Here is a 15804-nt window from a genome sequence, read left to right as displayed (position 1 = left end):
TCGGCGTCCTCTGCGCTAAGAGGCTTTTCGCGGGAACGGCGATTTTCGGTTGAATAAAAGATTTAGCCAGTTGCTTAAGGGATGTGATCCCATTTGTACAGTAGCCAGGCAGATGTAGTTTTTAGAAAAAGTCATGTGTAGTTAAAATTTTTATTTTTTTTATTCTTTAAAATTTGTTTTCCTAATGTGCATCCGCGATTTCTCGGTGCGCGTCATCCTGATGTCGGCACGAGACACCTGGGAGGCCCTGTTTCCACACCCTGTTTGGTGAGTAATCCATTTTTTTTCCCTCCCCATATTCCCGTTTGTTGGCCTTTCGCGCCGACTGTGTACGGCTGTCATAAGAAGGTCTAATTCGTTTTGAATTTGACTTGTGTTTCAGACAGGGTCCAAGTTTCTGGGGAGAGAAATTGCTCCCCGCATAATCTTCGGGACCTCCCGCTGATTTCCCCCTTTAGAAGAGTTTTCCTCTCTGTCCGATGTCATCCTGGGAAGACCTGGGTGATATGAGATATATATATTTTCTGCTTGCATAGAAGGAACTAAATTCATTAAAAAGATACCAGCGAGCAGTGCTTTAAGAACGTAATCCTCAAGAACATGTAAAATCAAGGAAACTAATATATATGTAATCGTTGGGAGAATCAAATTTTTGGTGCTATACTTGAAATTTTGTTAATGTAATCGTTTGTTTGTTAAGGTGTAATATGTATTGTTTTAAATAATGTAGGGGCTTCTCCTTAACTTTGTTAATTACTAAGATCTTTATTATCATGTCGAAATAATGCTAAAACAAAACCTCTTAATAATAAACCAGGAAAACCTAGAGACCAAATTATTTATATAGTGTATTTATTTATCTTATACCTTCTTCTACATAACGATCCACGAACTCCCAAGTTACTAGTGTGCAGGGAGTGTAAATTTTGTCTTGTTCACCGCCTCGTGTCCCCTCTGGAAATTAACTTTAATTTTCTTAATATTTTGCCCAGCAGTTTCCAAGGTGTTTTTAATTAATTTAAAATAATATAGTTTTTGGGCAAGAGAAGCGTTACAATTTTATTACGTCATTTCCATCGTTTTGATCTCAAGCCACCATCACAGTCTTCGCTCTTGCATGATTTAGGTGCTGCAGCACAGTACTCATTCATGTCAGCATCACAAGCTTGATCAGGATAATTTATTTTATTACGAAGTTTCCATCGTTTTGGTCTCAGGCCGCCACCACAGTCTTCGATCTTGACCGCTTTAGGTGCTTCAGCACAGTACTCAATCATGTCAGCCTTAGATTTGTCAGCACAGTCATCGATCATGTCAGCCTCAGATGTGTCACCACAATCTTCAATCATGTCAGCTTCAGATGTTTCATCACAGTCTTCGGTCTTGTCAGCTTCAGGTGGTTCTCCATCTTTCACATTTTCATGGAGACGACTAGATATTGATGTAATATATTTTCATTTCTAATGAGGTTGCTACTTTCATCATTTGTTTTTTTTTTTAAATTATTGTCTTTATCTATATCAGTATTTTTAGCAATAGCTTTTTTCATTCTTCATAATCATTATTGTCGTCTAATATTCTGCCTTCGTTCCTCTTCCACGATGTTGGAGCACAGTCTTTGTTATCTTTATTCATCTTAGTTGTACAGTTCTTGCAATGTCTATCCAAGTAATATCTTCAACCAAAGGATTTATGACACTGACTGCTATTAAATGGTTTTTGACAAGGACCCAAATTATACTCCTCTCATGTCGTTTAGCATTCTTTCTCAAGGTAAACACCTTGCTGCAGTATCTACAGTGATGTCGTTTTGATTCAGCTACAGGCAACGAACCAGGGTACATGTTAGATTCTGCGACTAATGGCAGATGCAAACTAAGAGTTTTAAATTAAAACCATTACTTAAATAGAATTTTTTAAATATTTCGTCAGCGAGAGTTAAAATATCTAATGCAAAAGTACTGGTTGTAAGTAGTTATGCTTTTCAACAACAGATGATGCCACGTGTTGCTGCAGGTAAATAATATTTATTTCTTTTATGCGGGATGCGGATGTTCACTAACGATCGCAAAAGAAGGATGGCTTTGCTAGACTCCAAGGAGAAGGAAGTTTGTTCATCCAGTTAGTGTTTCTCAGATTTCTCAGGGCATATTATTATTTGACTAAATAATGATTTTTTTAAATTCCACCTGATAAAAATATTGCAAGTAGTGATTTAGTAGCAGAAATTCACTAATTAAATTTAACCTTGATTATAATGACATGTCTCATTAATAGTAAAACTCCTTCATGGAGAGATCGGTTTCTCATAAATAACCTGAAACACTTGGAGAAACCACAATAATGATCGCAAGCTCACGGAAAAAACCATCACAATATTGACAAGAATAATTAGGAGCACACGGAGAAAACCATCAAAATATTTACATCGATAATCGGGAGCACACAGAGAAAACCACCACACATTTTCTTTCATAAATTACAAAAAAAAAATTAATAAAATTAAACAAAAATTACAAAACATACAAAAACTGATTCTGGCTTGGACTAGAACTCTATCTTTGCTCAATAATGAGAAGTTCATAAGGTAGCAGAATCAGTTTTTTATATTTTGTAATTTTTGTTTGATTTTTTTTTTTTGTAATTTATCAAAGAAAATGTGTGGTGGTTTTCTCCATGTGCTCCCGATTATCCATGTCAATATTATGATGGTTTTCTCCATGTGCTCCTAATTATTCTTGTCAATATTTTGATAGTTTTTTTCCGTGTGCTTGCGATCATTCCTGTGGTTTCTCCAAGTGCTTCTGGTTATTTCTGAGAAACCGATCTCTCCATGAAGGAGTTTTGCTCTTAATGAGACATGTCATTTTATTTAAAGGTTAAATTTAATTAGTGAATTTCTGCTACTAAATCACCACTTGCAATATTTTTATCAGGTGGAATTTAAAAAATTCATTATTCAGTCAAATAATAATATGCCCTGAGAAATCTGAGAAACACTAACTGGATGAACAAACTTCCTTCTCCTTGGAGTCTAGCAAAGCCATCCTTCTTTTGCGATCGTTAGTGAACATCCGCATCCCGCATAAAAGAAATAAATATTATTTACCTGCAGCAACACGTGGCATCATCTGTTGTTGAAAAGCATAACTACTTACAACCAGTACTTTTGCATTAGATATTTTGACTCTCGCTGACGAAATATTTAAAAAATTCTATTTAAGTAATGGTTTTAATTTAAAACTCTTAGTTTGCATCTGCCATTAGTCGCAGAATCTAACATGTACCCTGGTTCGTTGCCTGTAGCTGTATCAAAACGACATCACTGTAGATACTGCAGCAAGGTGTTTACCTTGAGAAAGAATGCTAAATGACATGAGAGAAGGAGTATAATTTGGGTCCTTGTCAAAAACCATATAATTGCAGTCAGTATCATAAATCCTTTAGTTGAAGATATTACTTGGATAGACATTGCAAGAACTGTACAACTAAGATGAATAAAGATAACAAAGACTGTGCTCCAACAACGTGGAAGAGGAACGAAGGCAGAATATTAGACGACAATAATGATTATAAAGAATGTAAAAAAGCTAATGCCAAAAATACTGATACAGATCAAGACAATATATTAAAAAAAAAAAAAAGATTAAAGTAGCAACCTCATTAGAAATAAAAGATATTTACATCAATATCTAGTCGTCTCCATGAAAATGTGAAAGATGGAGAACCACCTGAAGCTGACAAGACCGAAGACTGTGATGAAACATCTGAAGCTGACATGATTGAAGATTGTGGTGACACATCTGAGGCTGACATGATCGATGACTGTGCTGACAAATCTAAGGCTGACATGATTGAGTACTGTGCTGAAGCACCTAAAGCGGTCAAGATCGAAGACTGTGATGGCGGCCTGAGACCAAAACGATGGAAACGTCGTAATAAAATAAATTATCCTGATCAAGCTTGTGATGCTGACATCAATGAGTACTATGCTGAAGCACCTAAATCATGCAAGAGCGAAGACTGTGATGGTGGCTTGAGACCAAAACGATGGAAACGATGTAATAAAATTAATTTCCTGATCAAGCTTGTGATGCTGACATAATTGAGTACTGTGATGAAGCACCTAAAGCGGTCAAGAGCAAAGACAGTGATGGTGGCTTGAGATCAAAACATATATAGCACTTATCACCCGGGTCTTCCCAGGATGACGTCGGACCGTACGAAAACTCTTCTAAAGGGGGAAATCAGCTGGAGGTCCCGAAGATCATGCGGAGAGCAATTTCTCTCCTCATAAACTTGGAACCTGTCTGAAACACAAGTCAAATTCAAAACGAATTAGACCTGCTTCCAGACAGTCATACACAGTCGGCGCGATGGGCCAACAAACGGGAATATGGGGAGGAAAAAAAACGAATTACTCACCAAAAAGGGTGTGGAAACAGGGCCTCCCAGGTGTCTCGCGCCGTCATCAGGATGACACGCACCGAGAAATCGTGGATGCGCGTTAGGAAAACAAATTTTTAAAGAATAAAAAAAATAAACATTTTAACTACACATGACTTTTTCTAAAAACTACATCTGCCTGGCTACTGTACAAATGGGATCACATCTCTTAAGCACCTTACTACATCTTTTATGCAACCGAAAATCGCCGTTCCCGCGAAAATCCTCTTAGCGCAGAGGACGCCGAGAAGACGTGGTCAACAGCCGAGGTCAGACTACTGAGTCCCGGCGATGACGGTCAAAGCTACTAATTAAATCGGGTGGTCGGCCCTAGGAAAAAAGAGGGGGAAGGTTCGGCTCATGGCCGAAAACATGCGAAGGAGTCCGAGGCAGTCGTGACAAAAACACGACATGCGCGCTCTCTACCGGCAAGTACAGAAGGCAACAAACAATCGACTTCTACAGGCCGCGAGAAGAAACATAGTGCCTTATGGCGCCGCGGCGCTGCATTCTAGTGGCGTAAAGGGGAACTAACTGAGGCGGAGAGCTGACTTGCCACCAGGTGTCACGAGGGTGTGCTCTACACGCTGGCGACCAGGTCCGCCGTTACTTTTTCTGCCGCTAGATGTCGTGGACGTCTCTGTGAGACCAGGGAGAAAGTCCTTGAATTAGCCCATCGTCTTGGCTAAGTTCACGTCAGGTCACTGCTCCCGACTTGATTTCTCAGAACTAAGGTGAGGTGGAGTATGAGGATGTGGGGGACAGAAATAGCCACTAAGGTGGGAACACAGGTACACTGGAGACCCATTCGTGACGAGACTTGCTATTCTCAGCAGGCCTCTAAGAAGTAGCAGCTTGCAGCCCAGAAGCTGCTCTATGCAATTTTGGTCATGATAAGAAATAAAATTACAAACTCGGGACGTGACTGCAGTCGACAGAAATTTCAACAGGGCTACCCACGTCCACATTTGAAAGCAAAATATCAGATAGGCCCCCTGGGAAAGGGGTCTTTGGTCCACTGGCACAAATTTTAAACACGTGGCGTACACCGGCCTAACAAAGAGTAAATCACCCCCTTAACAACAAGATAAATTAAAAAAATAAGATTTTCAACAAAAAAATTAAATTATAGAAAAATTAAAAAAAGGTGACGAAATGCCTAATTTCCGGAACCAAATAAATTATCCTAATCAAGCTTGTGATAATCACTGGTTCGATGACGAAAGTGACCTTGTGGTTGGTGTTGAAACAGAAGACACCAGGGATAATGATATTTATTATAAACATACAAGGAAGATGAACATAGCAGAGAGATTGATTATACCTCATGGGAAGGTTTTAACATATTGGTTGACAGGCTAAGACTTCTACATGGTTCACTTTGTGCAGGAAACTATTCGAGCATCAAAGAAAAATCCTTCATACTTAAAGAACTGAGGGAAGCTGGCTACATAAAATAATGGTTTCCATTAATTGCATGTGTATAAACTTGAAGAAAAATTAAGATTTTTGTAAATGTCTTTTATCATTTTTCGAAAGCTCATTTCTAAATAAATTTATAACTTAAAGGTGTAAAAAGTTACCACTGACATCTAAAATGTATACTAATAAAGTCATACATGTAATCATGTAAAGTTAGATAAAAAAAAGTAATTGAAATCAGTTGGAGCATTTGGAGCATTTGGAGCTGTTGGAGCATTTGGAGCATTTTGAGCTGTTTTAGCATTTGGAGCATTTGTAGCTGTTTGAGCATTTGGTGCATTTGGAGCCTTTGTAGCATTTGATGCTGTTGGAACATTTGGAGCTGTTGGAGCATTTGGAGATGTTGGAGCATTTGTAGCATTTAGAGCATTTGGAGCATTTTGAGCTGTTGGAGCATTTTGAGCATTTGGAGCTGTTGGAGCATTTGGAGCATTTGGTGCATATGGAGCCTTTGTAGCATTTGTAGCATTTGGAGCTGTTGGAGCATTTGGAGTATTTGGAGCCTCTGGAGCTGTTGGATCTAAGAATTAGTCATTTCACGTCTATGCAGGACTAAATGTTTATAAGATTTCTGGCTTTCGCAAGTGATCCTTTAGTAGGATATAAATTATGTAATAAATATTATGTTTGTAAAAGAACTTGCGGTGTTTTATTTCTCGAACCTGACATTTTTCTTGTATTTAAATTAAATTTATTTTCAGCTTCGTTCATAGATTGAAGATAGTTTCGATTCAATATGTAAAATAATGTGTGATTTTTTTGGTGAATTTTGGAATTTTTCCCAAACTAATAAGTCAATAAATACAAATATCTAAAATGGCGGTCGTAATGATTTAAAGGATGATGGTAATAGATGATTTTAAGTCTCCTTTAGAACTTTGATAATAATTTATTATAATAATTATTTTTTCCATAATATTAATTTTTCGCATCATCCAAGGATCGAACCAAGAACGGGAATTGATATAATCAATCATTACTTTAATGAGTGAATTTTTTAATGAATTTTGGAATTTTTTCCAGAATTTCTAGCTAAATAATTACACGATTCCAAGATGGCACCCAAATTTCAAGATGGCAGGCACTCCAGTAATAATAAATGATTACTGCACTCTAGCAAGTAAAACTTAGACAAGTATGATGGAAATGTACTCTATAAGACGAGTACACGCACAAGATGGTGTCCTCCAGCAGACGAAAACAAGATGGTGGCAATGACCTCTAGCAGGTGGTAGCTCCTGGTAGCATGTACTGAACGCAAAATGACGGATCCATGATGGTCGTCAAGGTAAAAGTCAAATTCCAAGGTCAAGTTCAAAGTTCAAGGTCAAATTTCAAGGTCAAGGTTAAGGTCAAATTTCAAGGTCAAGGTCAAAGTTCAATGCCAACAGTTGAGTACAAAGTTATGGTGAACAGAATATTATACTAACATGGTATCAGCAAACTCTAGCAGACGAAAACCAGATGGTGGTCTCCAGTGGATGAAGACAAGATGGCGGACATGTCGTCATACCAGCTGACGATATATATATACCTTGCTATTGGTGGCGGTAGATCAGTCTGTAGGCGGCTTCTGTGGAGGAAGGATCTTTTTTTTTTTGCTCTAATAGTTTCGAAGCAAGGACAGGAATCGAACTAATTAATCAGTATTCTAATAAGTAATTTGTTTGATGAATTTTGGAATTTTTCTCGAATCTCTAGCATTAAACTTATGTATGTTCAAGATGGCGACCGTAACGAAAAGTGCAACGGTGTTTTTTAAAAAAAATTATTATTTAATTCGATATATTAATTTTTTAATGATTTTTAAATTTTTTCCCGATCTTCTAACAAAACAATTACGGATATTCAAGATTGTGACCGTAATGATAATTGTTACAGTTACGTCTTAATACATGATGGTGGTTCTGTCTCGAACAGGTGGTGCTATTATTACTTCAAATCAAAAAAAATGCAAGTCCGAATATGCAATTTATTTTTATATATACCTTATTTTATTCTAAGTTTGGTAAATGTCTCGATGGCCGTGCGGTTAAAGGCGTATGTTTTCCAACCTAGAGATCAGAGCTGCAATGGTTCGAATCACAGCGCTTCCAATGTATTTTGTTAAAAAAATTAAATTTAATATGGTAGGTAATGGAACATCGACCTTATGTGATGATTCAGAGCGACGCTGGCGCTCTCTATGAACAAACAGCAGATATAAAGTCAATGGTATCCAAGATGGTTGCCTCCAGAAGAACAAAAATAAAATAAAATAAAGAGCTAGGCTGGCGCTCTCTAGGAACAAACAGCAAGCAGAAACAAAGTCAACGGTATTCAAGATGGCGGCCTCCAGAAGAACAAAAAAAATCAAGAGCGTTGCTGGCACTATCTAGGAACAAAGAACAGAAACAAAGTCGACTGCATCTAAGATGGCGGCCTCCAGTGGAACAGAAAAATTTAATATGGCGGTCATGACGAAAATTTCATCATAATGAGTGGGGCACTCTATTTAAATATGGCGGATCCAAGATGGCAAAAAAAAAAAAAAAAAAAAAACAGATTTAGGTCGTTGAAACCGTAGTCGTCCAATCCTAGATGTCTAAAAATGTAACGAATGTAAACGCTGAATTTTTTTTACATAGAATGTAAAGTATTTCCCCAGTATATAACATTATTTTTTCAAACGTTTTCTTTTACTGTAAGTTCTCACATGCTATGTGGTTTTTAAATAGAATAGTTTGACTCAAAGTTTTTGTCCTAAAGTCATGTGTCCTAACTTGGTTTTTCATGTCGTTTGTCCTAAAATCATTTGTCCTAAAAGTCGTTTGTCCTAAAGTCGTTTGTCCTAAAGTCGTTTGTTCTAAAGTCGTTTGTCCTAATGTCGTTTGTCCTAAAGTCGTTTGTCCTAATGTCGTTTGTCCTAAAGTCGTTTATCCTAATGTCGTTTGTCCTAAAGTCATTTGTCCTAATGTCGTTTGTCCTAAAGTCGTTTGTCCTAAAACTCAGAGTAAGGATTTATCGATACTGGAACCGTCGTTTGTCCTAAAGTCGTTTGTCCTAAAGTCGTTTGTCCTAATGTCGTTTGTCCTAAAGTCGTTTGTCCTAAAACTCAGAGTAAAAATATTTTGAAGCCTTTCCGTCGTTTGTCCTAAAATTCGTTTGTCCTAAAGTCGTTTGTCCTAAAGTCGTTTGTCCTAACGTCGTTTGTCCTAAAGTCGTTTGTCCTAATTTTTAGGACAAATGAAATTAGGATAAACGCTTTAGGACAAACGATTTTAGGACAAACGCCGCACCCCCGTATGGTTCACGTATAATCCCAGGGTTGTGTGTATTATATTATTTTTGCTGTACCTCATCCAATGAGAATAATTACTATTGTAAAAAAACATTAATACAATGCTTTGATATAAAATATGTTCTGTTTATTTCTTGGTTGCAAAATTCATTAAAGTAGCTTGTCAAAATTTTTGCAACATAATTTTGTTTGTGGACTCACTAATCTGGCTTCATCCTGTATCATTACGGTCGTTTACAGTTCTGTGCTTCAATTAGTATTACTTATCTAACTTTTAATTATTTATAGTGACGGCAGTGATTGGAGGTCGCTGGCTGGATTTGAACCCCAGCAACCTTCAATGGTATTGCTTCTAAACGCAAGGCTGTGGTCTGGCGGGCAGTCTTCTCGTCATGTATAGGGCAACTACGATACTTGAGTTGTGACCATGATATTATATGACAGAGGATTGAAGATAAAGCTGTAATGCAAAGTCCCTTAAGTGGTTTCAATAATCTGTACCCATTGTTTCATGCCTAAAAAATTACTCTGAGAATACTACTTTTAGCAATTTTAACTTTTTTAAAAATATTGTTTAAAAACTTATTCTGGAAACAAAATCGGCCCTCCGCAAATTTGAAATGCTTTTCGTAAACAGACCCCTCTCAGATATCTTGAGCAGTTTTCAAATTGCGTGGTATTTTCCTAAGCTCTGCACACCGTATGTGTGTGCCCAATTAGGTGGGGCACTTAAATACTTTCACTGAAGTGGGATGCTCTCTAAAAAATTGAAAACTATGCCCACTTGAAAAACCTAAACATAAAGGCAAACAATCAACCAGACTTACAAATATAAACAGCAAAAACAAATATAATTAAAGTAACACTATAGAGAAAAAACAATTGTATTTGTATTCATACCTAAATTGTCAGTTTTATGACTAGTAAACTATATGTTAACTCACCGCTTTCAACAAGAGATTCTGTAGCTTCAGCATCCTTTTCTTTGGTTTTTGGACTAGTTTTTGGCACTGGAACTTTGCTAACCAAGTCAAGAAAGTTCTTGATAAATATTTGATTTGGATGTTTCACTGTTCTGGCAATATTAGGCAGCAAACTCCAAACAAAATAAAACACATTTGGTTTTTCTGTGAACTCTTGAAACCTTGACAACGCAAGAGACATGCTTTTTTCTGATGATAGAAGTGCTAGCAAAATAAGCTGAAAATAAATTTATATTAATTAATTTCAAAATAAGTATGACAAAACTCAATAAAGAATTAGTCTTAATACAAAAGCAGTAAGGAATTTTTAAAACAGTTGAAAAGTACTTTAAAAATGTGAATGAGGTTCAAATTCATAATTACGGTATAAGTAAATATAAAAATTAAAAGATAAACACACAATTTAAAAAAAATAATTATAGCACTATAGGGGAGATCAAATCTTAAGACTACAATAAAACAGAGCAGTTTACAAACTATAATTTACACACACATTAAAACAGGGCATAGTTACCAGGTTGTAAAAAATGTAAAATTAAAGCAAATTGTACACACTGTTGCCAGATTGATACTTCCTGGCTTGTTAACATTCTTATTTTGTATACCATCAATAATTATAACTAGTAATAACTTTTTTTTAAATTTTACTGTTTGTGGTTTTTTTAAGACCATAGAATAGTGTCTCATGAAAGTATTAGGTATTACAGTTGTACACATTCTGAAAGGTAAAGTCTAAACAGCAATTATCGTTTCACAGGAAAATCTATTTTGTAGCTGTCGGTCACTATTAATAACATGGCATCACAATAACTATACAATATGGTCAAATAGTGTTAAATTTGAAATACTAAATGATATAAAAATTTGCTAAAAATGGCTGAAACCAAGATGGTATATTTTGGTTACATTTCCTTAGAAGTAAGAATGGAATATTATTGTATGATTCTCTTGATGAAGTACAACCAAAACTTGTATTTTGAAAATTATAATTCCAAACTTTCCTTACAAAAATCTTTTTTTAAGTACATTTAAAAAACACTATCATTACTTTACACACTTTATCTATAGATTTTGTGCTGTTTGGATATAACTGGTAATAGATCACAGCTAAAAAAAAGGAGAGCACTAATAGCAGATATTGTGCATTGGAAAGAGAGTAAATGCCCATTAAAATAGACACCGAAAACTAAGAATGATGCATGCTATAGTGTGAGTGGTGCACATCATTGGTATCAACAAAACCCTCCTGACATCCTTCAGGAAATGATTGTACTTTTATGAAACATGATTATGAAAGCATATTATGGCAATTAGGACAGAGGTTTTGCTACGGGGAAGCATTAAGCTGAGGTTATAGGTACCACAGTTATAGTATTTTAAAACCCACGTCCTATATCAGTACCCTCAAAATTTTACAATCAAATTTTTTAGTCAAGAGTGTTAATTTGAATTCTTTATGTCAAATCCCAAATAAAATAAAAGTCAACTTTATTTTGGCCATAATTGCTTACCGTACAAGAAACAGCATTCATTGCAACAAATAAATCCAAAATAGAACTCAAACAATAACAAAATATAGATCTTAAAAATTATATAAATGAAAAATGTCAAAGATAGTGCAAAATGCAGACATGTTTAATATTGGAAGAGTATGAGAAACAAGTTCTAGATCTCTGCAATATGCAAAAATACTGAGTTGATGAAAGTTTTCTACTTTTGTAAATAATTGTTCACAAAATGATTAAAACAAATGACAACAGCATGGATGCAATACATTTCCCAGACAGACTGCATTTTTTGTTTGGCTTTTACATAGAGTAGCTTAATATACAAAACATTTGGGACACTTAAAAAAAAATAAAAAATGAGTGAGTGGAGTCCACATGCAACAGAAGTGAAACTTCTTGCTTATTAGGTATAGATAGAGATAAATTTGTAACACCCCAGACCACCTCGTCTAGCTCGAAATTCGGTCTGAAGTGGACATACATAAAACACTTGCAAATAAAAATGATCTTGGGGCCAAAATTATAAAAGTTTCAGACACTTGTTATCATCGTTGATTCATTACTTAAATAATGTCTCCCAAACACCAAACTGATTAAAATGAATTTTTTAGTAAGACTCGAAGAACAATTCAGTCAGCCAGGTAGCCATCTTGCGACCACAAAACACAGTACAGGTAGAACATACAACCTTTCTCACATAAACTCTTCTTTGACTCTGAAAGAAAACACATGTCAACTGTTCGCAGGTACCGAAAGGATAACTCTTTAAATTGACAGTTTGTAATAAAGTCCCGTGGTTCCACACAGGCCCACGGTATGAAGCCGCAGGACTACATCCTTCGAACAAAGTCACGATCACTCAAGCCTTATTTTGGGCAATTACTGACGACTGTTGTCAAAAATTCTAGTTTAAGTTCCAAACGCAAAAAAAAAGTTTGATAATATATGATAGCGCCCGGACCACAGCCGTGAAATGCTCTCTTAAACTACATAACTTTATAATTAGTGAGCTGCTGCCCAACATGCGGCCTATCGGTACCTCGTCCAGACAATGACTTACGAAACGCAGCACATCACAACTCACTAAGAAAATTTCAGTTAGCTGGGCACTTCCCCAAAATACTGCCTTATTATTGGCTACAACATTTACTCTTACAATCACACCAGCCCCTCGAAGTAACGCTCTAATTCATTCCAGGAAAATAGAGCGCTAAACAAAACAGCGCTAATCAAATACGTTTATACCATAAGAGTGCATGTTATTCATAATAATTGGTTCTCTAGCCACTGAAATCCATTTGTTTACTATTCCTTATATGAAATTTATTTCGTTTAAATGTACGTATTTACATACTGTTAACACATCTAAATACAATTTAAGAAAAATATAAATGTATAAATTGCATTTAAAGTTCAAATAACCTAAAATAATACTATATTTAAATCACAGGCGGCATAATTGAACTGTACATAGCCTACTAACCTCATATTTCCTTACGAAGCACGACTAGGAGTCAGTGCAGCCTGTCATGCAAGATGTGAACTAGCCTCGAAAGCTTCCGGCATTTCCCACTAGAGCTGCTACTGAGTTGCAAGACGGCGTAGTATGTATAAACATTAGCTAAACACACACGTAGGCGTTGGAAAATGTATTTACGAAATATTATTTACTGTGCAATTTTAATTAGGCTTTAAATATGCGATGGAAGCGAATAACTATGACATAAAAAGGTAATATCTTATTTTGATTCGTCATAATGTTTATGTTACACAAGTGCCGTTTTATTTTTAATTTGTTGCATTTTGTTTGTTACATTGTGCAAGTATGAAAATAAAATTAATTATGTGGACGAGAAAGTGCTACTTCGAATATATGACCGCGCTACTACAAATCATGCCCTAATTAATTGGCGTCGTTACTTCAAAACAGCGCTAATCGAACAGCGTTACTTCGAGGGGCTGGTGTATCATGAAGTAACCCCCTTCTTTGAGGTCTTCCCTTGCTCAGTCACATATCTCTGTCCTTCTACCACACCTTCCATCTCTTTTTAATTTAACACCGAATTCTGGGATTATCGTCAGATATTCCCACAGTCTGGGCTAACATCTCTCTCTCTTACACTGGATGCGATAAATTATCTTCTTTCGGCGCCGCTGTCTCGCCGCACATCTGTTTTTCTCTACACACAATACTCACTGTATTAAAACCACTATAAAACATACAAATTTATTATTATAAAATAAACATTTAAAAGCAATAAAATACTGAAATCTGATCTACAGCATTAAGATAACAAATATAATATTTAATCTGTTTAAAAATTTCTTGTAATAACTGAGGAGGGCTGGGTCTTGCAACATTACAAATTATTAATATTTTTTTTATCGAACAAGAGATAATAATTGAGAATAGTAAGGATGATCTCAATTGAAAAAAAAAAGCCTTTTTATGCATCCTGAACTCTCGCATCACTGGCACTTTTTGGCGCCTCTTTTGGCTGTTTATTCACACATTGCCTTTCATTCTTAACCGCATCTGCCTTTTTATTATTTTTAGGCATGATGCAAATTCACAATCTTCAGCTGAATAAAATGAAAGAACAATAAGATACTACAATCGGACATAAGTTACACTGATAAAGTCTATCTTACGAGTCTATGTCCTTTTGACATTTCAAATCACAGTGTTCACAGACCAAAAATAAATTACTTATAAAGCTAACTTCTTAAATATGTCTTTTTTACATTTTCAATTTCACTCTTCACATAAAAAAGAATGATACTTATACAGTTAATTGCATAAATCTATAACTCTTTTGCACATGAATAAATAAATTGTAGATACTTTAAATAAAATTTAAAAAAAATAGGGTAGCGTTAATTGTTAGCCATTACGAAAACAGAGGTGTAGACAAACATAATCAGCTTTACAAGAATTCCACAGTATCACTGCTGCATCATTCCTACCTCTCCCCTGCCGTCTCCCATTCCAGCGGTTACAACTGGCATATAGCATGCTAGATGCTAGCGCATGTGTTGGAGTGGTGTCACCGCTGATGCATTCTCCTCCTCTACCGGTTCCCCCACCACGTACCTCACTATTCCCCTCATGTCATCAAAATTTTCTTAAAACCATTGTTGTATGGAAGGTCCAATACTTGGAGAGCCTTACGGGCTGAATGATAACTGACAGTCGACCAAACAGTTTCAAAAGCCCTCACCTTTAACCTCTTCAGAGGAAAGCTCTTCTTCGTGGACGAAGACACATAAGGATGCTTCGCCTCCTGACACACCAGCTTCATCAGAGTGCTTACGGCCTGGATTTGAACACTCGTCTTGTGCTTCACGAGTAACAACAACAACTTGGTCCATGCTTCATCGTAACAATCTCTCAGCCACTGACAGTACTCACTTTCCGCATCCACTTCTGGAACACACCATCTAATGGTTTAATTGATATAGTTTTTACATCATACAGTTATGCACATACCTCAAAGATTATACTAGTGGGCTCCAAACCTCTAGGATACCAACTGAGCGCTCATATACTATTTGAGTAATGCTGTGGTGTTAGGATCAAACTTTCTACCACAGCCATAGAAGCACATAACTTTAGCGATCATAGCCACTGACTAACCTAACAACCACCTGAAACTGAACTAAAACTCAGTCGGAAGACACAGACACATGCAGGAGTGAGTGAATAAGAGAGAATGAACAGAATGAGAGAAATTAGAGGGATAACATGAGAGAGAATGAGCGAGCGAGAGAGACACAACCGCCAGCAGGTCAATGTTTTATTTAATGTTTTTGGGAGCCCTGTTGAAGATATAAATACAGTAGAACCTCTAAGTCGAACTCGAAGGGAGATGCCAAAATATTCTAGTTATAGAGTTTTCGACTTATGGAGGGTATCAACTTAAGCGGATTTTGATTCGACATAAAGAGGTTGAGATTCATTCTTATACATTTTGAGTTAGAGTGGTAAAATAAATAAAAATTCAAGTTGCAGAGGTGACAAACATATTTTTATTTACTATAAATCAACATTATTTCAAAACATCCTTAAAATAAAAAAATATGGCATTAAAAAAAGTCAGTAATT

The 15804-nt window shown here is 36.1% G+C and overlaps 1 protein-coding gene across 2 annotated transcripts in view; it reads right to left on the bottom strand.

Annotated features, from left to right (window-relative positions):
- The window catches only part of LOC134546345 (nucleolar complex protein 4 homolog B), a 47107-nt gene that overhangs the window by 20470 nt on the left and 10833 nt on the right, over positions 1 to 15804 (bottom strand). For both annotated transcript variants that reach the window (XM_063389119.1, XM_063389120.1), the window contains 2 exons: positions 14921 to 15126; positions 10153 to 10408 (listed from right to left, as the gene is read on the bottom strand). In XM_063389119.1, coding sequence (XP_063245189.1) covers positions 10153 to 10408; positions 14921 to 15126 — 462 coding nt within the window. The remainder of the gene's footprint in view (positions 1 to 10152; positions 10409 to 14920; positions 15127 to 15804) is intronic.

The sequence above is a fragment of the Bacillus rossius genome, chromosome 1 (genome assembly GCF_032445375.1).
Source record: "Bacillus rossius redtenbacheri isolate Brsri chromosome 1, Brsri_v3, whole genome shotgun sequence".
Classification (NCBI taxonomy): domain Eukaryota; kingdom Metazoa; phylum Arthropoda; class Insecta; order Phasmatodea; family Bacillidae; genus Bacillus; species Bacillus rossius.
Note: the sequence above shows the minus strand (reverse complement) of the source record. Positions and strands in the feature narration are given on the sequence as shown.